General features: G+C 34.2%; 1 protein-coding gene across 2 annotated transcripts; it reads right to left on the reverse strand.

The window, feature by feature from the left end:
• Positions 1 to 2,627: 2,627 nt before the first annotated feature.
• On the reverse strand, positions 2,628 to 23,013 carry vg (transcription factor vestigial). 2 transcript variants are annotated; one of them, XM_088036276.1, is made up of 5 exons: positions 22,634 to 23,013; positions 13,138 to 13,333; positions 11,858 to 12,025; positions 3,903 to 4,232; positions 2,628 to 2,867 (listed from the first exon to the last, which is right to left on the reverse strand). In XM_088036276.1, the coding sequence occupies exons 1-5, from the start codon at positions 22,784 to 22,786 to the stop codon at positions 2,818 to 2,820; spliced, it is 897 nt and encodes a 298-aa protein (XP_087892402.1). In that variant the 5' UTR covers positions 22,787 to 23,013; the 3' UTR covers positions 2,628 to 2,817. The 2 variants fall into 2 exon arrangements, with proteins under 2 accessions (XP_087892402.1, XP_087892400.1); XM_088036274.1 differs by having other exon boundaries at positions 13,093 to 13,333.
• Between the last annotated feature and the right edge of the window lie 1,495 nt (positions 23,014 to 24,508).

Raw genomic sequence — 24,508 nt, forward strand, 5'->3', positions numbered from 1 at the left:
CTGTAAGTCTATTAATTTTAATGCTACAGCAACAAAATTTGGGGAGGTTGCTTATTTAGACTTGGTTAATAACTGTATTAAATTGCAAAATTTTAGAGCAAACGAGACAAATTTTAGAATTTTTTATTTGGAAAATGAATAAAAAAATCCAATTTTTTTATAAAAACGTGTGCAATTTTGACAATCTTAGCGCCTAAGCAACCAAATTTGAACAAAGTAGTAATTTTTTCTTAACTAATGTTTGTGCTAAATTGTAAAATTATAGACCAAAAGAGACGGATTTTGGATTTTTTTTTGGAGCATGAACGAGAAAAAACATTTTTTTCATTTCCAAGCGTATAACTTCGTCAATTTTAATGCCAGTGCAACTAAATTTGGACAAAATACAAATGTTAAACTTGACTAATAGCTGTGCTAAATTGTAAATTTTTAAAATGAAATACACAAATTTTGGAATTTTTTATTTGTCGCATGAACAAAATAAAAAACATTTTTTTCATTTCAAAGCGTATAACTCTGACAATTTTAATACCAAAACAGAAAAATTTGGGGAGGTTACTAATTTGAGGTTGCTTATTAACTGTCTAAATTTGCAAAATTATAAGTCAAACAAGACGAATTTTGGAAGTTTTTAATCTAGAAATAAACAGAAAATTGACAAAAATTAATTATTAAAATTTTTAACTCTGCTAATTTTAATGCTACAGCAACGAAATTTGAGGAGGTTGCTAATTTAGGTTTGGTTAATAACTGTGTTAAATTGCAAAATTTTAGAGCAAACGGGACGGATTTTAGATTTTTTTTTAGCATAAACGAGAAAATAGTAGATTTTGTTATACGGCAGAAAAGTGGTACTTTTTGTCGAGCAATTAAATTGCATTAGCAAGGCGAAGCGTAGCGTAGCCAAGCGTATGCAAAATTGCGGGACAGCAAAGCCACTTTTCGGCCAAATAACAAATACTACTTTTTCTCCAAACGTTAAATTCAGTTCCACGGCCGACAATGAGTGAACGCAAATTGAATTATAAACATGATGGCTATTCATGTAGTTGTCATTGATGACATTTACTGTGAAAAATATTGGTTTTAAAGAGTTTCAAAGTTAAGATCGTGTAAGTGCAAGTGCAAAATGTAAGTCTCAAATAGTACCCGTCACACAAAGTACTTTTTCTGCCTAGGCAGCAAAAGTGTTTCCATGTCAACGAGCGCTTTTCATTACTTATAACAAAATTGCCTACTTTACTGTCTAAAAACGACTAAAAAATAGTGACTTTTTGTGACGTTTGGGGAAAAACCATTTTTTTCATTTTCGAGCGTACAATTTTAATGCCAAAATAGCCAAATTTGGGAAGATTTCTAATTTCGACTTGCTAACTGACTGTGCTAAATTGTAAAATTATAGTTTTGAAGACAAATTTTGGAATTTTTTATTTTGCATATGAGCCAAAAACTGCTGAAAAAATATGTTTAGAGCTGTAACTCTGGTAATTTTAGTGTCATAACAATCAAATTTGGGGAGGTTACTAATTTAGAGTTGTTTATTAACTGACTTAAATTGCAAAATTGTAAGTTAAACAGGACTAATTTAAAAAAAAAATAATCTGAAAATAAGCAGAAAAATACAAAAAAAAAAGAAATTAAAACGGAATTTGGGAAAGTTACTAATTCTAATGTAAGTAAGGTTAATAAGTCTGTGAAATTGCAAAATTATATAGCAAACGAGACAAGTTTTAAAATTTTTTATTTTGAAGATGATTAATAAACTTCTGAGAAAATATGTTAAAGGCTGTAACTCTGGTAATTTTACAGCCACAACAATCAAATTTTATGAAGTTACTAATTTGAAGTTGCATATTGAAATTTGGAGAAGTTACTAATTTAAACTTGTTTAGTAACTGTGTTAAATTGCAAAATTATAGACAAAAAGAGGCAAACTTTGGAAATCTTTATTTGGAATATGAAGAAAAAAAAACATTCTTTTTTATTAATTTAGACGTCAACTATTAATTTAGACGTCACAGCAATAATATTTGCGGAGGTTTCTAATTGCAGTTTGCTTATTAATTCTCTTAAATTGCAAAAATGTAAGTCAAACCAGACAAAAAATAGACAAAATTTATTAACCGGCGAAACGAAATAAGAGGCTAAAATCGTAAAATCAATTACTCAATAAAAAAAAATCCATTCGCATAGACTTTCATGTCGTAGCTAACACCATCGCTGTAATTTCTACGTATGAAAACTTAATGTTTGAAATTCGACAATTTTTGAGCAAGAATTTGACATACGTTGAAAATGCTCGGTCTGTCTAGAATATATATTTCTAGAGTTTTTGTTGGTGTGCAAATAATTAATAATTTCTTTTTCCTAACACGAAGCGAACTGAACGAAAATGTAAATGTAATGAACGTCGCTTCTTCGCATCTAAAACCCGTTGATTTATGAACAAATTATAAACGATCAAGGAAACTTTTCTAATTGATTTTTTATAGCGCTTTTAGTCAATTTTTAAACTTTATACAAATTTTATATTACGTCGTATAAATTAGTTTGACGATTGCCCCACCGCTCATTGGAATTCTGTTATCGCTGAACTAATTAAACAGGTGAAAATAAAAGTCGGGAAATCTATTTAATAATTTTAATACTTAACATCAGATTTGCGTTACACAGTCTGATTTAATAAGGAACATTTATTTGAAATAAACGTTTGAAATATGCAAATGTCCGTGAGGAGAAAACTTAGTTTTAAATAAGAGTTTGTACTTTTATATTACACTTAGAATCACGTTTCACTTAACTAAAGCTGAATGTCTTTCAGAACCAGTAGAGGTCTTTCGAGGAGTCCTGGACTTGGGCTTCCAAACCTGCAAAAAAATGCGTCATTAGCAACATTGCAGCACATTCTTGCATTAAGTGCTTAAGATTAATACAGAAACCGAGATTTGAACTGATATAAATGTTAGCAATAAATTCTTACCGACGTTTTTTCACCTTTCAATATCAATTAGAATTCTCTTGGGTTTTCAAGGTGTGACAGTGGAAATGTTACACTTTAATGGTAATAAATTAATAAAATTGCATGGTGTAAGAATTTCATGTTTAAAAAGTCGCCAGTAGTTGGGGGAAATTAGTTTCTATTAGCATTCACTCAAATTTTATGCAAAATTGAAGTGAAGCCACCGTCAAATTTGGCAAAAAATCGGCGCTAGCTCCAATTTGGTTATGCGTCTAGCACGCGACCCCCAACTGGCCGATTTCCCCGAATCCCATTCTCTATCTTTTCCTGCATCTCTCCCCTGCTCTGCGTATGTGTTTAATCGTTGTGCTGCCATATTGAAGCCGACGATGCAGAGAATGGCAATTAGAGGCGTCGGTGGAATCCACCCAAAGCAGGGGGGTGACGGACGATGGGTTGGTCAGTGGCTGCTCTGGATTGGCCACCGTTGGTCAAACGAGTTATTGATCTCTTCTACCCGACGAACCGACGGCTCTTCTGCAAGCTGCTGTCGCAGGAAAACGTGCCGAGCCGGCAGGATTTCAAACGTCGTCGCAGGAAAGCTCACCGGCAAACTTCACACGATTTTCTCGGGAAATTAGCGAGCGCAATTAACGTAAAATGCTAATAGATGTTGGGCAAATAAATTGAAGACAAGGCGGAACAGAGATGTTTATGAACCGTGAAATACACACAGTGAACCTTCCACTCATACGGAAATAATTAACTTCAAAGCCCACGAAGCTCCTTACCTGTTAATTAAAGCAATCGGATTTTTAAGCGGCGAAAATCGAAAGAAAAAAAATTCATAGAACTCGTCGACCGGATCTCCCGGCCGAGTTTTTTCCATAAACAACTCGTGCGAAGAATCAGCAATAAAAACGAAATTAATATACAAACACACCTGACATGGTTGGATAAGAAGAGTACGGTGAATCTATCGATGGATGTTGCCAATCCATCGCTTTACAAGGCGCATGCGATCCCATGTGCAATCTAGATCCCGGAAGCAACAAACCGCCATATTGGGCGGCCATGTTGTGGTGGTGATAATCGTGAACTGCTCGATGATGTTGACTGTATTGATACCACGCGTCGCCAGGATGGTAATGTTCGGAGTAGAGGTCAGCGGCGGACGCGCCGTGGTGGCCGGGGCCGCCGCCACTGGCGCCGCTGTAAGCCTGGCTATTCCAGAAAGAAGGCGGAAAGTTGCGGGTTGACATGGGAGAACTTTCTGAAAATTAACACATATTTTAGCACCAAATACAGAATTCTAACTTTGGTGGCAACGCAGAAGTGCAAACATTGCGAAGATGAGGTCAAAGAACGTTTTCTACCTAAAACTTTGATAACGTTTTCACCAATTTAGTTTTAATGCACAAAATGGCTTATTATAGATGTGAGCGAACTCTTTATACAAAAGTTCAATTTGATGCAGAGAAGATAAAATGTCTCAAATTTCTGCGGTCGATATCTCGATTAGTCTTGGAATAAACTTGTGTTATTATAGCTCATTTTACGCAGAATTTCACGTGGAATTATTTTAGTAAGACTTGTCAAGACCGGTCTACAAATAACTGAGTTATGAGCAATTAAAGTTTCGGATATTGGATTTTGAGTTGGAAAATTTTCAAAGTTCGATATCTCCGAAACTAAAAAAGGTTTTGAGAAACGGTTTGCGCCATCGTTTTTCTCGGCTCATTTTATAGTTCAGCCAAGTTGGTCTGAGCCATCATAAAATCATAAAAATTAGACGGCAACCGCAACCGGACAGTTTGCGGTATTTTGTCATTTATGACGAGACATCTGGCCTGTTTAGGGATGCTGTTCTTATCGCAGGGTGCAAACTTGAGCAAATAAACCCTCATTATGTGCACTTGAGAATCTTTTGAAGCTGTCCTGTTGCGGTATCCCGCTAATTTTTATGCTTTTATGGTAGCTCAGACCAACTTGGCTGAACTATACTTTTGGAAAAGCCCTCAAAAGTCGAAAATTCGATGGTCAATTTTTTAGACAAAAAAATTTTGCGACTGCGACTGCGACTGCGATGAAACATTTTCAATTTTTCGTTTTTTAATCGCCCTTCGTAATCTACTTGCCCTATCGATTTGAAATTTGGCCAGTTGATAGATCTCGAGCTGCTCTTTCGGTCGATATATAATTCAATAATATTATATTTAATATTCAATAATATTCAATAATACTAAACGCAGTTTTCGCCCCAAAACAGTGTCTTGAAAATGACCCTCTGAAAATTTAATTCGGTCGATATCTCGGTTATTGATTAAAGAAAGCTATATGAGCTATTGAGCTATATGAGCTTATTTAACGCAAAATTTCGCGCTGAATCCAAAACTACCATCATTTTTCTCTCCCGTCAACAAATAACTAAGTTAGAGGCGTTTAAAATTTCGGGTTGTCGCCAGAGGGCTAAAATTTTGGAGGTTCGAAAACGATTTTGCTCAATATCTGCGAAATTAAAGCGAATATAAAAAAACATTTTCGAAATCGCTTTTTACGCGATTTTTTAGCTAAAAATTCATTCTTAGGTTTTCCGGAAGTTGAAAATTTGATTAAATTTTGCGGCCGATTTCTCCCTTACTAATTTAGGATAATTGTGTATCTGACTTAATTTTAAATACGAGTAAATTTCACATCTTTTAAGTAAAAGTGCAGTTTAAAAAAAAGCACTGAATTCGATCAGAAAAGCGATTAAAATTTCCAATAAAACGTTCTTGGGAATGTCGTATCATTTTTGTCATAACTATTTTTGCTATATTATTGCTATATTATTAATTAATTAACAAAATTCTGCGTCAATTTCTAAATCTTTGTCCACTATAAGCGCACGCAAGTTAAAACATTATCTTATCAATTAAAGGCGATTATCCCATAAAACAGAAATAAAAATTTCCGCCTCTCTTTCCTAAACATTTGGTAATTATCATTTCATTCACTCATTTTTTTGCTGTTGCCACACCGGTGATTTATGGCAATATTATGTCAGTTTTGATATGAGGGTTATAATATATGACTGGTCACGCGAATTCCAACTTATTCGTGGCGAAAGTAATTAGAGGGGTTGCGTTTCGTTGAATTTTTAACAGAATTCTCGGAATTTTACATTCGAGTTTACTCGGTTCCGTCAAGAAAATTGTTCGTTTGGATGACTACGAGTTAATAAAATTACATCATATTGCCGATTGATCCACAGTTGGCTTTGAGAAAAATTTCGTGTCGTAACTTACACCACTGCTGCAGTTTTGGCGTATGAAAACGAAATATTTGGGAGATTTGACAGTTTTCGAGCAAGAAGCCGACACACGTTCAAAGTTGTCAAAAATTTGGTTTTTGCTGTCAAATTGTGTAATGTTTCGGTTGTTTTTTCAGTGGTGCCAAGTTACGAAAATCTTCACTCAACACCAATCACAGGGAACAATAGAGACGTCCATATTTAGAGAACCGCAGGTAATTGGCATTACTATTTTTAAACATTTTATCTTGATTGTTCTCTACGGTTATTAGTTTTAATTAGCGGCTAAACGAGCCCACACCTTAACCAATTAACAAAAGTACTCGTCCATTATTAACATTTTTATAAACACGTCGAAATGATTATTGTGAATTTGACGACATCAATTTGTATAAATTCCAAAGCAAAATGCACTAGTATTTTGGCGAAAAAGTTCCCGGCCGCCATGTTGGCATTCCTCGAGCGCGCAAACATTTTATGACATTATTGATACGTAAAAAATCCCCTCCAGTAATTTTTTCGAGTCGTCTCTTTTCGAAACGCAACAAATTTGGCCCAATTAAGGCCACTGTCACCGAATTCCTTTGGAGCGGTAAAGTTAGCCATCGATAAAGATCCTTTTATCGGCATCACATTATTCGTCGATCAGAACCTTTGGTGAGAGCAACCTGTCCTCTTGTAGAAGAAAGATAGAAAAAGCAAAAAGAAGCAACAGCCAGAATGTTGACTCTCTTGGCCGCCGTGATTTATATAAAATGGTATCTGATTATTTTTTATTTCTGAATGTTAACTTTAGTTTTATATTGTCGATTATCCTTTGAATTCGCCGGCGGACTCCCGATTCCCACACTCGGACAAGTTTTGGTGATAAATGTCGCCGCCGCTCGGTCTCTCGCTGACGAAATAGCTCAACTGTTCCAACTATTAATTACGGGGCCCCGCGCTCTGCCCCGAAGACCCTAGAAGCGCTCCTGTCAAAACATTCACACCGGCGAACAATTTTTAGTCAATTTCTATGTCAAGTACGAAAGGTTACCTACTTTAATTTATTTTCAAAAACAAAGACTTGTTCTTTTGGACTTTGCGACTCCCATTTATCTCCATTTCCCAGACTGCGCTATTTATAAATTCGGTGGTTCAACAAAGACAAACCCAAACAAGCCGTCTCGGCAAATACTAATAATTTATGATGCAACAGTTTTTTTTCACTGCGCACTTTCATTGTTTTTGCAATAGAAATCTACCAATCAAATTATTCCAAGTAGTCGGAGCATTGTTCCTAAATTGAGGAAATTCGAAGTGGAACAAAGATTTCTGAGGTGAGAACAAAACACACATTAATCAACAACTGTGGAAAATTGTAGTTCCGAGTCTGCTTCATCAGGTCCGGATTCAGTCATATTTTTGAAAATTTTTTTTAGGTTCTGCTGTACAAACATTTATTTACTTCAGTTTTTCTCGAAAACTTGCAAAGTTATGGTAGTGTTCGGCACTGTTTTGGAAAGCTAATTAAATAAACTTTCCAACGACCCATAAAGCTCATGGCTAGGATAAGTAGGACTTTTCTTAATATTTTTTAAAAACTGACCTCATGTCCCAAAAAGATGCTGTTTTTTCGTTATTTTTGTATGAAATGTTGCCAATAACTCAAGAATTAATACATCGATTTTTTATTGTAATGCATCATTGAAAAGATTGACATCTTGCCTTTTTGATGCTCTAACAAACGCATTGATATATCTTTTCGTTTAGAAGTTACAGGACATAAAACATTAAGAAGTTTTTCAAAAAATTATTTATTTTTTTATTTTTTGGTGACTTCATAAAAAATCAATGCCATTCCTTCAAAATTCTACTTTCTAGACTCATTGAGATTTAAAATGATTTAATGCTAATGCAGCGCAGAATAATACATTTTAGGAACCTTCTTGATGATGGAGAGTTCTTAGTTTGCTTATGGCCCAAAAACATTAGAGAATTGTGCATATTTGCTTGGGAAACTCAATGAGGAACTATTAAACACAAATACGCGCCAATCAGTTGGAAAATTAACACAAAATGGAAATGTCACCGAAAATGTATTTTTTGTGTCTTCACCTTTATCTGGAGCAGAAATATTATCTCGATTGATAAGAAAACGTCTTCAAATTTCTTTAAATTAGAAAAAACTCGACCAACAACTTTTTAACAGTTCCTGCACAATTTTTATCGAAGATCATTCATTCTGAGCAGTCAAATTATTTAGAAACGCGAGATTTATCAAAAAAGTACAATTTTGTGGGCATTCAAATTAAAATTTTTATAAAATATTCGACAGTTAAGAAAACATGATTTTTTTTTTAAAAAACGCTCCATATTTGTCATGTAACTTCTAAATGCCAAGAAATAATAACTTGATTAACACTACGTTAGAAAGCAGAGATCTCAAGCTTTATAATGACGTATTGCAATAAAAAAATCAAAAAAGCGATTTAGGAGTTTTTAGCAAAAAAGTGAGAAGAAATTATTCCAAACGGTTCGTTGCTCGAAATTTTCGACAGTTTTTCTCAAATATCTTGACAAAAACTAACTCTCCCGGCGACTTCTTCAGTTCGTTGGGAAGCTTATTTAATTACCTTTCCAATAATATATATTACGGAGTTATCATGCTTTTGCAAGTTGTTAATCTAAACTGAAAAAAACAAAAGTGAGCGCGGGGTACTAAAAAAACTTATTTTACCAATATCTCTGAGTCCTGACCGAATGGAGCAAAACGGGTTTCAGATTTAGAATCAGAAGGCAATTCTGCTTTAGAAATGACTTTCCGCAGCTCCCTTACAAATTTTGTTCAAAACTTATTGACTAGTTTTACTTGGAGATATCATCTGAGAAATATATAATAGGCGACGAACCTACAATTCAGAGCTAAAAATAGCTGCATTTTTTTTGTCATGTAACCTCTAAACGGCAAGAGATAATAATTTGTTTAATATCGCGTTGGAAAGCAGACATCTCAACCTTTCTAATGACGTATTACAATAAAAAAATAAAGTACCAATTTCGGAGTTCTTAGCAAAAAGTGTGAGGAAGTTTTTCAGAACCGTTTGTTTTTCTCAAATATCTTCGAGTCCTGACCTGCCGAATTTAGAATGCACTTTAGAAATTGCGTATAAAATTCGTTGACTACTGTTATGTATGGTAATTACGGCAGCCCTGGATATTGTGGACTACTTTTTCAATAACGTCATTTCGCAATAACTGGAATTCTTCGCTGCAAATACCATCGAAATTATCCGAAATATGCTTATCGCATTCTATTTAGTCGATAGATAAAATTGCTTGAACTGGAAAAAGAGACTTATCGTCAACTTTGCATATTCAGCCCGTTGATAAAACCAACGTGTAATCTCCTCGAAAATGCCAAAACAGATTCCAGCAAATTTTGTCTCCAAATTTTGCTCTGGCTACCTGTGCGAACCAGCGACCTCATTAATAACACCGCCTGACTTTTATTACCTTCATAAATCCAAATATTATTTTTAACCACCCTGTATTTTTAAATATAAACTTGATTTAGAGATTGTGTCGCACGAACACTTCTATAAAAACTTGTGTGGTTGTAAACAAACTACGAGTTTTCGGTCGTTGTGATATAAACGGATAAAGATGATGGATACGATTGTAATATACGAGGAATGTGTACAATTACATACAATTATACCGAGATAGAAGCTACGGGTGGTCTCTTGAAAATGTGAAGCAATGGAGTGTGTAATTCTGACGACTTTCTTCCCATAAAGTGAGATTACATCAGAGATGACACTTTCTGTCAAGGCTTTATTAAGAGCACTTGAGGATGGGGAAATTTTCTCTGGAACTAATTCTGAATTTTTTAATGGTTATGTCTTGCCAGATTTAATTTATTTTATTTCTCAGTGCTTCCATACTTCGTTTTTCTTGCAGCGGATTTACACAGTGCTGATTCCGCTGCAGGAAAAATGAAGTTTAGATGTCAATTTATTAAAAGCCTGTCAAGATAGTTATGTTCCTTCCATTATTATTAATAGTATTTAACACGGATGTTATATTCTTGTAGTAACGACGATTTCCCCGTTAAATGTTTGTCTCGCGATTCCAACAATGCTAATTACACAATTCAAGTGCCATAATTAAGCATTAGTTTAATCACCACAGGAATTATCCCATAAAATCTTTGACTAATATTGGAACTCGGTTGCATTACCCGCAGGTGCTGAAAAATCCTCCACCACCACCTGTCTTTATGCAACACCACGAAACGAAGACAAAATTGCCCAAGTTCCAGTTTTATGGTCGTCAAATCGCGCGACATTTCCGAGCCCGTCATTAATAACGTGCATTTTCGAGGGGCACCGTGTCGTTTCGTTAATAAATCATTCGTAATTTATGTCATTTCACAACGGTAATTACTTTCATAAATCCATCAGAATTAAAAAATATTCGGTCGCAGCCACTGGAGATGGCTATCGAAGATCCCGGAGCAGGGTGATGGGCAACACCAGAGCCAGAGTCGGCGAGTCTCTTCTTCTTGTCCCGACCACATTTCTCAATAATAAATTAAGAGTTCTAAGAATTTTAACTAGCCACAAAATTGTTATGTCATTCGGATGCTTCAAAACGCACCGACTGCTAAACGGCATTTCTCTAGTTTACCGATTAGTTTTAATGTGAGCACTAATTGAATACAAATGTATTATGGATTTTCACATTTTTGGCTATTTTTGGGTGTGATGTGGACGGGGCACAACAAAAGAAGTCCGTTTTGATCCACCAGGTCCGGATTCAAAGATTTTCTTGGGAACGTATTTTTTTTAGTTCATTCATTCATCAATTTTATGGCCATAACTAACAAATTAACAAAGATACGAATTTTATAAAAAAAAAAGTTGAAAATTTTTGATTCGTTTTAAAATGAAAAATTCTAAAACCTCTATTTCTTGTTCTAAAATTTTTGTGCTTTGGTGCAGTTAATGAACACTGTAGAAGTAGGAACCTCCATAAATTTCATCACTATAACTAACAAATTGACACAGATGCAATTTTTTTTTAAATAAAGTTGAAAATTTTTGGTTCGTTCTGAAATGAAAAATTCTAAAATCTCTATTTCTTGTTCTAAAATTTTGTGCTTTTTTGCAGTTAATAAACACTTTAGAAGTAGGAACTTCCATAAATTCATCGCCATAACTAACAAATTGACAAAGATACAAATTTTATGAAAAAAAAAGTTGAAAATTTTTAGTTCGTTTTGAAATGAAAAATTCTAAAATCTCTATTTCTTGTTCTAAAGTTTTGTGCTTTGGTGCAATTAATAAATACTTTAGAAATATAATATAAACATAATTTTCATCGTCATAACTTAAAAAAATAACAAAGATACAAATTTTAACAAAAAGAAGAATTTCTAAATTGGAATACAAAAATGTGAAGGATGCAAGACTTTTGAACGTCAGTGTATCTCCGAGTCCTGACCTGATGGAGCAAAACCGACTTCGAATTTAGAATCCGAAGACAATTCTCCTTCACAAACGACTTTCCACTCCTCTAGTCCACATTTCGTTAAAAATTATTACTATTAAAATTGAACTAACCTTTCGTGTGCGCCGACGTCTTGTCCAAAGCCCTCGAAAAGTGTTCATCCACTACAGAAGCCGCGTCGCCCTGGTAGTGCGTGAAGACGACGCAATTTGCCGAAACGTATTGAGCACGTGAATTTCCAGCGTCTTGAGAATCATCGTCGTCCACGCCGTGTTGAGGATCTGCAAACAATTTACAAATAATATTTCGGTAAAAAGTCTGGGGCTCTATCGTGAGGTCATATCTTTGCTTCTTCAACATTCTTTGCGGTCTGAGGATTTTTATGCCTAGGTACGGTGGTGAGGAAAATAAGCAAAAGAATTTTAATTGACCGGCGTAATTGTTGCGGTAAATTGGGCGAATTTTCAAAATTCGCCAACTAAAAGAGATTGAGATTCCGCGAAACTATCGTCCTATCGTTCTTATCAATAATGCAATAATTTGCGCCCGTCGGAACATTTCTTTAATATTGTACCTGGAATCGCAAGCAGTAGTGGTTCGAGTAAAGTCACTGCTGCAAAAACTGTACCGCCATTGTTCTGGTTTATGTTCAAGGCTGACCAAGTTCCAGTCTCCGTTTTTGCTCAACATTTTCTTCTTAACTAATTAATGTCGAAGAATGCGCGCGAATAATCACAGCGGAGGAAATCTTCACTCTTCGAAGTTCAGTATTAAAGATAGGGAGGAAGATTGCGGTGTTTTTGGTGGATCCTTATCTTTGCTAAAAATAACTAAATGGCTGCAAGGACGGATGCTGCGCGTCATCTTATTATCAAGCGAAACGCGAAATTTTAAAACGATTTTGGGAGTCGCAAGCGGTAAGCAAATTCAATTACCGAAAACAGATTATAAACATCACAACGAAAAGTTACGACAAGCCGCACTGAAAAAATTGAATTTTTATAGCTCAATAAAAATATTACTATTTTATAATAACAGTTTTATAGCTTCTTGACTTTTACACGGTCCTGATTAATTAAAACTGGTCGCTGGCTTATTTTTAAATCCCTAATAAACAATGTAAGTTACGAGCACCCTGTCGGAAGGTTCGGTGTCACAATAAAGCGACAAGCGTAAAAATTCAGTTTTTTATAGACAACACCACACTCCTGCGGCTATCTCTATTAGACACTCGTAAATTACACTTTTGAGATTCAAGCCCGATGACAAATTACACCGAAATCAAATACCCTGAAGATTAACGAGTGGAGAGGAAGAAGAAAGAGTTCCACATTTGGCGTGAAATTACCTTCCGTGCTACTCCTGCCGTGCAAACTGCAATCTTCTTCTTTACCTGGTCTGAGAGGGCTGGTGGGTGACGCGCCCCCCGTCGAGCTGACGGAGCCTCCAGAACTATGCGCAGACCCTTGGAGGTAAAGTCCGTGTCCTGAAACTCCATGGGAATCACCCAATCCGACGGTGGCGCTGACTGTCGCACTGGAGCTTGGCTGGGAGAGAGAATGGGCGTCTTGGAGCCTCTGGACATTGAACTGGAAAAAGAATTTGGTTTCAATTTTCAATAATCAGAGTTCCCGGTAGTCTAATCTGCGAATGCTTGAAATACGTGAAAAATAACTTCAACCACCTCGCTTAATATACAGATGACGAAATTATGCTGTCATCAGCACATAATTTACAGAGACGTTTCGATCTGAATGATTGGTGGCAATGTAACTAATTTAATGAATTTCAAACAAGGCTACCAACTATTTTTAATGAAAATCGCCGAGTTAAATATCACCGTAGATATTTTAATGGATTTTTGTGCGAATCGCTTTGGCGGTGCCAATTATGACCATATCCGCTTTCCGCCTTTGCGATGGCCTTAGGACACATTTTTCAACGAGAATCTGGCGCGTGAAAGGCGCCGAAATTATTTATAATTTCAATTAACGATTTATGGGTAAGAAAGTCCAAGAAAAATCGATAGACGGTTCTGTGGCGGTTGCGTGTTGCGCAAGATATTAACTAAATCGCTCTTGACTTGTTGGTTTTCAGTACATCATCAATATTGCTCGACACTACATTAATTCGAAACCAGAAGTTGGATTCTATATTTTATAGTTGTAAAAATTTCACTATTCGACATGGAACCGGTTGGTATTAACGGAAAATGTAAATTTATGATTATTTGGGATTTTTGCTCCCCATGGAGCACATTCGCACGCTGCTTGTCACAACGAATTACTCCTCATTTCACCTTGTGGGTACTTTTACCAAGTCTAGACAAGAGTGAATTATGGTAATAATAAAATTACAATAATTATCCTTTAATGTCAGGCATAATTTTATGATCAGTAGTGTGGAAAAGTTTTTTACTTGATTCGATAATAATAAATAACATATCGTTGCTGGAGTACGCCAAGAATGCGAATATTGCGAGTAAAGCAATTCCGGCCGCTAATTGTTCTTGTAATGAATTTACCGTAATTAGATTTTCTTATTTATTTAAATGAGGGTAATCAGTTGTGCATTTTCTGTGCGGGAGCGTACTTCTTTCCACGAGAAGTCTTTCAATTTTAGTCAAACTAACCAATTTCTGAATGTGAAGCAATTTATTATCAAAAAAAGCGTGTAACTCGGCTAATTTCAACGCCACAACCAAATTTTCGGAGGTTAGTAGTTTGAAGATTCTTATTAAGTGTATCAAATTTCAAAATTGTAACTAGACAAATTTTGGAAATTTTTAATCCGAAGATGGACAAAAAATTAGATATTTCAAAAAAATATTAAGGCTTGAGACTCAAGTAATCTTAATGCTACAGCAACGAAATTCAGGAAGTTAATTAATTTTGACTTGGTTAGTAACTGTGTCAAATTGCAAAATTAGAGAGCAAACGAGACAAATTTTGAAATTTTTTATGTGAAAATGAACATAAAATTACTAAAAAAAACACTAAAATTTGAAACTTTGGTAATTTTAATGCTATATGAATTTAGGGAGGTTACTAATTTGAACTTGATTAGTATAACTGTGTGAAATTTCAAAATTATAGAGCAAACGAGACAAATTTTGAAACTTTTTGTTCTAAGGATGAATAAAAAGTTTACAAATTTGTTTATTAAAGAGCTATAACTTTGGTAATTTTAATGCCAAACTAAACAACTTTGGTGAGTTTACAAATTTGAGGTTGCTTAATAAGTGTATTAAATTGTAAAATTTTAAGTCAAACAGGACAGATTTTTAAAATTTTTAATATGGAGATAAACAGAAAATTACAAAAAAAATTTCAGGCTTGTAACTCTGGTAATTTTAATGCTACAGCAATGAAATTTGGTGAGATTGCTAATTCAGACTTGCTTAGTAACTGTACCAAATTGTAAAATTATATAGTTCGGTAGAAACCGATTTTAGAATTTATTATTTCGGAGATGAATTAAAAACTTTTGAAAAAAAATGTTAAAGGCAGTAACTCTGTCAATTTTAACGCCACAGCAATTGAATTTAGGAATGATTTTGAAAATTTTTAATCTAAAAATGAACAGAAAATTACCAACAAAATTAATAAAGCTTCTAACTAACTCTAACTTCTAACTCTGGTAACGTAATTAACGCTATAATAATGAAATTTTGGAGGGTTACTATCTTTTAGCCTATTTAGTGTGCCAAATTTTAGACCAGAATAGAAAAATTTTGGATTTTTTTATTTTGAGGATGAACCAAAAATTTCTAAAAAAAATATATTAATGGCTATAACTCTGGTAATTTTAACGCCACACCAATCAAATTTTGGAAGGTTTCTAATTCGGGGTTACTTTTTAATTATCTCAGATTGCAAAAATATAAGTCAAAGAAAACAGATTTTGGAAATTTTTAATCTGAATGTGAACAGAAAATGACCAAAAAAATATATTAAAACTTGTAACTCTGGTAATTTGAATGCTGCAGCAATGAAATTTAGGGAAGTTACTAATTTAGACTTGGTTAGTAATTGTATCAAATTGCAAAATTATGGAGAAAACGAGACAAATTTTGGAATTTTTTATTTTGGAGATGAATTTAAACACTTCTGAAAAAGTATGTTAAACGAGCTGTAACTCTAGTAGTTTTAACACCATAATAATGAAATTTGGAGAGGTTACTAACGACTTGCCTATTAAGTGTGCCAAATTTCAAAATTCTAGACCGGAAAAAAAAATTGCAATTTTTTACTCTGAAAATGAGCAAAACTTTGTAAAAAAAACTGAATAAAAAACGTGCATATGCTGCAGGTACTCTATTTTTTGTAAATATCTCTAGTTTCAGAGTCAGGAGGCACTTTTGTTCTTAATTAATGTAAATGACCATTACAAGAATGCAAATTCTAAAAGTGATAGACTTTTACTTTTATCCGCAAAGCCGGAAATTTGAATTATAAAATTGCGCCCATAAAGTGTCTTTTTTCTCGTACAAAAACGGAGCTTAACTCGGCAATAAGTTTGGATTAGTATAATGTCGCAATTAGTATGTAGTCATTCCCACGTCATTTTGTAAAATCTGCATAACCAATTGAATAAATAAGTGGTCGATGATATTAGAATCATTAGCATAATTGCTTATTTGAGCATCCTCATTGAGGATCTCCTCTTATAATTAATAGCATTTTTCGTCCTTTGCTCATTATTTTGTGCTCATGTTCAAAAAGTATAAATCACATCAACTTCAAGGCCTCGTCACATTTTCTCAATCTACGCGCTACGTCCACAACTGGTGGCACTTTTTCCGAATGCAAAAATATCTTTTGCACGATGACCTATCCGGTCGTGTCGAAGAAATCCAGTTCAATCGAAGTCTGAGTGCTGTCCAAGTGGTATGATAGAGTCGGCCTTGTCAAAGCATTCCGCGGCGCCCGACAGAACTCGCTTCCCGGACTTCTAATTTCAACAAGTGACTTGTTTTTGTTCCCAGTCTATTCATCAAGACAAAACAGCTGGACCGGCCCTGTCTCCGAAAAACAATCGCCCGATCAGGACCCCTGGAATTTCGTCAAAGGTCACAAATAGCAGCGATTTCCCACAGGCTGGCGCGAAGCGGACTCGAGGGAGCAGAAATCCTGAATTGCTGGATTTAGTCGAGATTTTTCTCGCCAATTAAGTGGATTCAGTGCGAAACTATTTATTTATTTATTTATTTCACTACATATTGTGAAGCTTCCATTTCGGAACCGGTCTCTGCCGCCGTTTATCATAACTCTCCAACTCTGCGTCCAAATATTTATTAAAACACCAAATTAACAGTTTTTAATTTGAGCCATCGCTGCAGTTCCCATATATCTGCCCGTCGTTGTCACCAGAATTAATTTTATGTTACTTGTCCCGAAATAAAAAGTATATTCTTTCAGACGCGATGGAAATAATTTTCTATCCGGTTTCGGTGTTGTCTAACACCGTTCGGCTCTTACTTTTGATGTCCCTACAAATAAAAATCGAACGGCGATGTAGCCGCGGCCAACCTTTGATATCGAATCATCGCATTAAACAAAAATTTACATATTCGACGTGAGAAATCCGTTTTTCCTTTGCGTAATTCTCTAATAGATTGTTTCAACTCCCGTTTTCGGCGCGACTGCTCTCAATTTTTCCATGTTGGCAGCCTTGCGTGGACTTTTACGGACTTAACCTCAAACTGTCAAACGGCAGAAGCGCTGTCAAAATACGAATTTAAGACGTGAAAGTGTACATAAGTGTTCTCCTCTCACTTCTGTGGTAAAAATTGCGAAACCAAGACCTAAAATGTAAAAATACACCGAAGAATTTTGGCGCGAAATTCAAAATTAGAAAAAAAATTACAAGTCGTGATAATAAATCTTGTTTGATTTACGGCGCTTTTTAAATTGGAAAAATTACCACTTAACATCCGTGGCTGGTTGTGATCGATTATCTAAAAATTGTTCCTTTCGAAGCCACACGCAACGTCCCTTTTCCCGTTAGAAAATATAAATTATATCGCGAGTTATTAGCAGATTTTAGACACTTTACTTGCATTTCTTTAAATTTATTTAATGCCGCTCGGTCACGTACACAAAATTGATACAATAAAGTACAATTTTTTGCCGTTATAAATTCAACAAAATTTAAGTACGAGGATTTTTTCCTCAAAGATTTGAAACAAAATGCAAATGAGGGCTTCGTGTGACATGTGACGTGCTGCGACTCAATAAAAAATTACATTAAACCCTTGGAAATGAATGAAGAGCGAAATCGATGGCTCATACTGAAAATAATGGCAATAAAACGTACATTTTGAGTTTTACAGTGGTGTTAACTGATGTTAGTGCTGATGTAGCTGTTAATACAAAACTAAGAACATTAAAAGACGATGAAACCGGAGGTGGTCGAGGTAATTTTATTCTGATGACTGGCTGGAAAAATAAAAATTATGGCAGTTTTAGAAATGAAATTTCGCCGGTAATTTTTCAAAAGTCTCGATTCCAAGAAGCTGTCACAACTCATTCTATGGGAAAATCTCCATAATGACCACACGCCCTTTGCATTATTTATTTGACAGTTATTAAAAGAATTGCAGGCATCTGATCAAACCCAATATGGCATTACCATCAGTTTCCTCCATATTGTTAATGAAACGACATTTCAGCGTTTTAATTAATCCGTGAATTGAAGAGAACTCTTCAGCGCGACTCCTTTTACCGTCGGCAAAACTAACGGTAAAACCCTCCACTTGTCCGAAGAGATTGCAATTTTTCGGAGCGTTCCATTAAACTTAAAACGTTTAATTAAATTTTAATCCGATTTATAGACTCTTGCTAGTAAATTGGAAATATTTGTTATAAGAGCTCACTTTCAAATTGTAAATCTTTGAGATTCATTACCTACTTAGGCACCTGATGGATTTTTTTCCGGGAATATACGGGTCAATTAAGCGGTGATTATCAAAGACGCTCAATCAGAATTTTCAATTGGGATCCCAAATTGCGGGAGGAATTCTTTAATTAACAAAAATTTTAATTGAGGCATCTCTAGTTATTCCCATTGTGGGCTAGCCAAAAATGCAACGACACTGAAATTATGAGCAGTTTTCAGATCCGGCACCGACGTCACCATCCGACTAAAATTTCAATAAAAAAGTCGCGCGTGTTTAATTATCTTCGTCGAAAAGATGAAGTGTGCCATTAACAGCAAATCGAGATTTTCAGATAAAATAGAAAAATAACGTTCGGAAATTAATCGTCTTGGATCTCGTCCATTGACATTTTCGACATCTGATTACTCTTTCATAAGATACAACAGCTTATCTTCTTACAGCGACGAAATAAACAAAAATCGAAATGACAATACGTCAACAATGAAATAAATTATGATCGCTTGGTTAGATAAGTCTTGCTGAAAATGTCTCGGCATCAATGAGGAATTTTTATCAACTAAACATCTAAAAACATATATTTAACGTGCGTGGAGCTTTTTGCCACTTTTATACAGAGTGATCTAAGGTGGCTTTGCATATTAAAACGTAGGTCTTAGCAAATTTTAACGGCGATTGAAGAGTTGGTACATGAACGAGAATCAACAGGGGTCAAGGGGCATAATTTAATTATTTGTGAGTCGGCAACAGAAAACACCGAACGAGTGCTATTTGCTTTTGAGTATGCATACAAACATTGAAAACATACCAGTAACATGAATTGAAGCCACATTTACACAGAAAAAACAATTTTTTTTAATGGAGAAATTTTGCTGCATGAACACCCCAATGCGTCCAAAGTAACTGTCATGGATCTGTCATCTGTCAAATTTAATTTTCATTCATGGTGACGGATTGCGACTAGTTTTAGCCGTTTTCGCAAGGATCGAAGACAAACATCTTATAAATTTTATGTTTGCGAAAAATGCAATTTTGTAAATTTGTGCAAAATCAATGACACCCAAAAATTTCAACGCCGTCTTCGATTCATATTGAATCACCCTGCGTTAGCATCGAGAGATAAAATAATTAAGACATTATTAGCGCATATTTAAGGCGAGTGCCAAGACATTTTTCTTATGGAGAATCCCATGTAAAGTATCGTCTAAATATTTCGTTTATTTTTTCATGTATCAGTTTCGTTCTTATTCTCAACTGCTTGTATTCATATTTTCTTCTAAAACTAAGAATCAAACATTGGAAAAAACATTTAATTTAAAAGTTAAAGGACTTGAAAATTCGATAATTTAGGGGTAGTTTTACGAATAAAAGTTTATGTCCGATTTTTGTGAATTTTTAAACTTAGAATTAGTAAAGAATACTTTCAAAATCACTTTCCCGCTAAATTTAAATCGATATCATTAAAATTGGTCTAGTTATGAGTGAGATAAACTAAAAATTTTTCAATCGAAGCTCTGAGCTTTGCAGATAATTTACGACTATGGTGATTTATAACCGAACCCTCATTTGCGGTTTCTTGACCAGCTTTGGAAGTTGTAAATCAAGGGATTTCTTCTAAAATTTTTACCTGCTTGTTTCGCACAGAGGATAATAAAATGGTTACAATTAGAAGAGCGTTATTAAAAGTGCTAATAAGTACAAGCACATCGAAGTTTCATAATGCCTGATGTATGAAATTATAGAAACAACTATGTAGTATGAAAATTCATTTAATTTATAGTCATGTTTTCAACTAAAGTCTTTCAATGACACACGAATTAATTTCTCGACTATTTCACGGTGTTGGACGTAAAATTTAGAAAATGAAATTTAATAAAATAGTAATTTATTATTATTTTTCTTATTACATATTTTATTATTTATGTTTATTTTTTTCTTATTTCACTAGAATTTAAAAGTTCATCAATGAATAAAAAATGTTGAATGAAACAAAATTGTTTTGAATGGTATGACTCTATGGAGCGACCTGACCGGATGCAATTTACCTGATGTTTGCAATATTGGATTAGAGTTTATCTAAGAAACTGACCGGAGTTTTACTAGGTGATGACAATTTCTTTCATTTTGCCGCCGGCCGGTTCAACTTTTACTGAAAAACCCACTAAATCTTGTTCCTTTGAGAACAATATAAATTTTTTTTGGGAGAATAAAAAGGTTGACTTCTGGTAACTAGAAAAAAATGGAACATACATTGTAAATTCAAATCATAATTGGTATTACCAAATCCAAGGGCAGTTAAGAATAACACTGTATTCTGGGTGTTTGGTTTGGACAAGAAAGTGATATGAAATATGAATATATTTATGAAGACACAACTTTTTGGAAAAAAAAATGGAACCAAAATTGATTAAGTTTTATTTTGATCACATGTTGTTGGAATTAATTGACTCTAGGAAACAAAGATTGTCTATTCCGATCTGCCGTCATTGAGTTTGTATTACCTATGTATTAGTTAATTGTCAATATTGTAAATAAGTACCTATTATATAAATACCACTTTTCTTATAAATACTTACTAACATGTACATATTATACACATTATTATACTATGAATTTTATATCTTTTGAGTATACCTTCTTACCAAATACGTATCTATTTGAAAACAAATAAAATTAAACATAAAACAGATAAGTTTAGTTTTTTTTAGAAAATTTCTGTTTGGCATTCTAATATTAAATAATACTTTAATCTATTTATTATTTGACTAGTTAAATTATTTTTTGAACAACGTACTAATGTACTTACAATTTTAAAATAAATTTTTTTGATTCATATTATTTTACCCATGAAGAACTATTTCTACCAGACAGAGGCAAAATAAGCATTTATCATTTTACAATCACTTTACGATAGCCCAGTAAGGGGTGTTGTAAACAGAGGTACCGCTTGACAACCTTCCCGATGTGACAGCTCAGCTCGAATTCTGACCAGCGACGAGTCTTGGCACTCGCCTTAATCAATTTGTTTTACTTGGTTCGTTTCAAGAAATGCGGGCGCACTTTCTGCAATTTTTCTTTTAAATTGGCATTTTTTTACTTTTGACAATTTAGAACTGCCAGAATTAAAGTGAAGATAAGGAGACCTAAATTTCAAAGCCTGCCTCGGTACTATGGCTCAACTTTTTAGTATACTGTTAATTTTATTTAGGCCAAAAATGTTCACTTTTTATAAAAGATTCGACATTTATAACGTGTTTTTATTTAGAATTTAATAAAATTTAATTTAATTTAATAAAACAACTAACTTTATAACATGATCATCCACTTTTGCTAAAATTTTGGCCGTCAAATTAGCATTTATAGGTTATGATGTGTACGTACAAACAACCAACTTTACTTCAAAAACACAATTCTTTGCTCGCGACTGTACACCGTGTTTTAAACAATATTTTAATTGTCACAAAATATTATGCTCTGAGGGCAAAAGTTCTCTCTGTTTTACCCACCATAATAACAAACGCCTGTCGCTGGAAAACAAAAAACTGTAAAGATTATCTAATTTTAAATGACATTTGAGTTGCTAATTATTTTTTGTTTCGCATCAGATGTGGTCTTTAAACATTAAACAGACCTAGAACTAGCATTTAAAACGTGTTTTGATTCTGTCATACGAAAATACAAAAAAAAATTAAAATATATCATAACTTGAAAAAGTGGTTATAATTTATGCGCGCTTTGGTGTAGTAGGTGGTCTATTTATTTGGAGGTTTGTCAACATTTTGGTGAAATTTAATTAAGTAGAATTTTCTACGGTTTGATTTTATTTATATTAAATATTGAATCCTGTTAATGGATTGGTGTTATTTCAAACCCGTTTCTTGCGTAATTTAATAATTTATTTTTATGTTCAATTAATTTTCACTCTTGATGGTTCGACTAAAAATGAATAGGCTTTTCAAATCGTGTAATTTTTAGATTGCACTCAACTCACTCTGTCATATTGATGTGCGGCTCCAAAGGGAGAACTAAAAGGTCCAGTTCTTGGCACTGGATGGGCCGACACTGGCGGCGCTGCTCCGGCCCTTTGGTACAAGTAAGGATAATACGCTTGGTACATAACTTCAGAACAACTCATTATATACATATACACATCGCAAAACAATCCGCAACACTTTTATTGCACTAACCCAGTTAACAATCAAGTTACAACCGCGAACAATAGAATCAAAGGGCACTACGATTCAACCGCGCTCTCATTTTCACTGTCAATTGTCATAACGCACATGATTTTTGACAGTTTTTTTACTACGTTACGAGGAACGCGATGAAAATCTCGACATACCTACGTCTCATTCAGAACCGGTATTAGGACTAACTGGGGATCCGGAATAAAAATTCCTTAGCCCCTGTATTTACTTAGCTCCGCCTCTTTATCCCCACCCCTGTGATACGCCCTATTGGCATGATTATAACATTCCGGTGACATTGACCAATGATGGGAGAGTTTGAGAATTGGACGACCAATCCGGAGTGGATATTTAGAGAAGAATGCAGACCGCCTATACTGGGTTTTATATCAAATAATAGTTACAGGGGTTATGGAGGCCATCCGGAATTATTTTTTGCGGGGGGCGTAGTTAAGGTTTTGATGGGGTTTTACGCGCCAAACTGATATGTGGGTGAAAGTTCATGACGGGAAATTTGATAGACCTTAGCTGTTGTGTCTATCGTGAATATCAAGTGGCTTCGGCTTTGAAGGATTGTCTTTCAATAAATTTTTAGTCGAGGTATCCATGAAAATATGTCAAGAAAATGCAAGGAGTAGCTCGGATTTATTTTTATTTCTTGTTTTTTATCAATGTCCTAAGATAAAAAATTTGTAATCAAGACACCTTTGGTATGTCATGTTATTAAACCACACTGATAAATGTAAAAGTGACAGTTCAACACCAAGAACTTAGTTTGAAAAAAAAAATTCTACTTTATTGCAGCACCACCAAAATCTTCATTTCACGCTTTTTCCATTTTTTGCTTTCAAATTGTCAGTTTGATAGCCATGTTTGGATCAACATCACGAGAAGCCGGGCAAAATTCATAGCCATCTTGATGACAAAATATGTTGATTGTCATTGGTTATGGAATTTTGCACGTCAGCCGTCAAATGTGAAATGACCTTTAGATTCTCCATGAAAAATTAACTTTGAACGTTTGAAACATCAATCATAATGACATTAAGTGTAGTTCACAGTTTTTCTTGACGTATCTACCGTCAAAATTTTGTACAAAATTCTATGATTTGATAAGTGTAACTAGGTAGTTATCATGTCGTCGGTTACTACGGCTACTTAGCTCAATAATCAATATTCCACTGACCAATAACAGATGGCAATAAATTTTGACACCCGCTAAACTATTCATAAGCTCCTTGATTTTGTTTGTTAAAAAATTTGTAATCATGAAAGCATTGAAATGGAGAGTCACATTTGTTTTAAGTATATGTTTATAATTATCTTGAACAGAAAACAAAATTGTCATTCGTTGTGTGAGAGTAATAAATATTAGAAGTTCTTATAAAAAATTATTTGACGGTCAAAATAATTTATTATAAATTATTAAATTAAATTATAATTTATATATTATTCAAGCTGTTTATAATTGTTTCTAACATCAAGGGGGCTCTGGTATTCCTGTCAGTTTTTATTGCCACGCTTCATGCTAAAAACATTGTTAAACACCTATTTTTATTTTTCTACATTCGCCCCATTTTTGTTCGTCACTGTATCAACCAAAAAGATTGAAAAGTGAACAAATTCACAAAATTTGGAAAAAAGGTTTGACAACATCATTGCCTACTTGATTTAATAAA

Source organism: Gnatocerus cornutus, chromosome 5, assembly GCF_029298725.1.
Source record: "Gnatocerus cornutus isolate USDA-ARS CGAHR chromosome 5, icGnaCorn1.1, whole genome shotgun sequence".
Lineage (NCBI taxonomy): Eukaryota > Metazoa > Arthropoda > Insecta > Coleoptera > Tenebrionidae > Gnatocerus > Gnatocerus cornutus.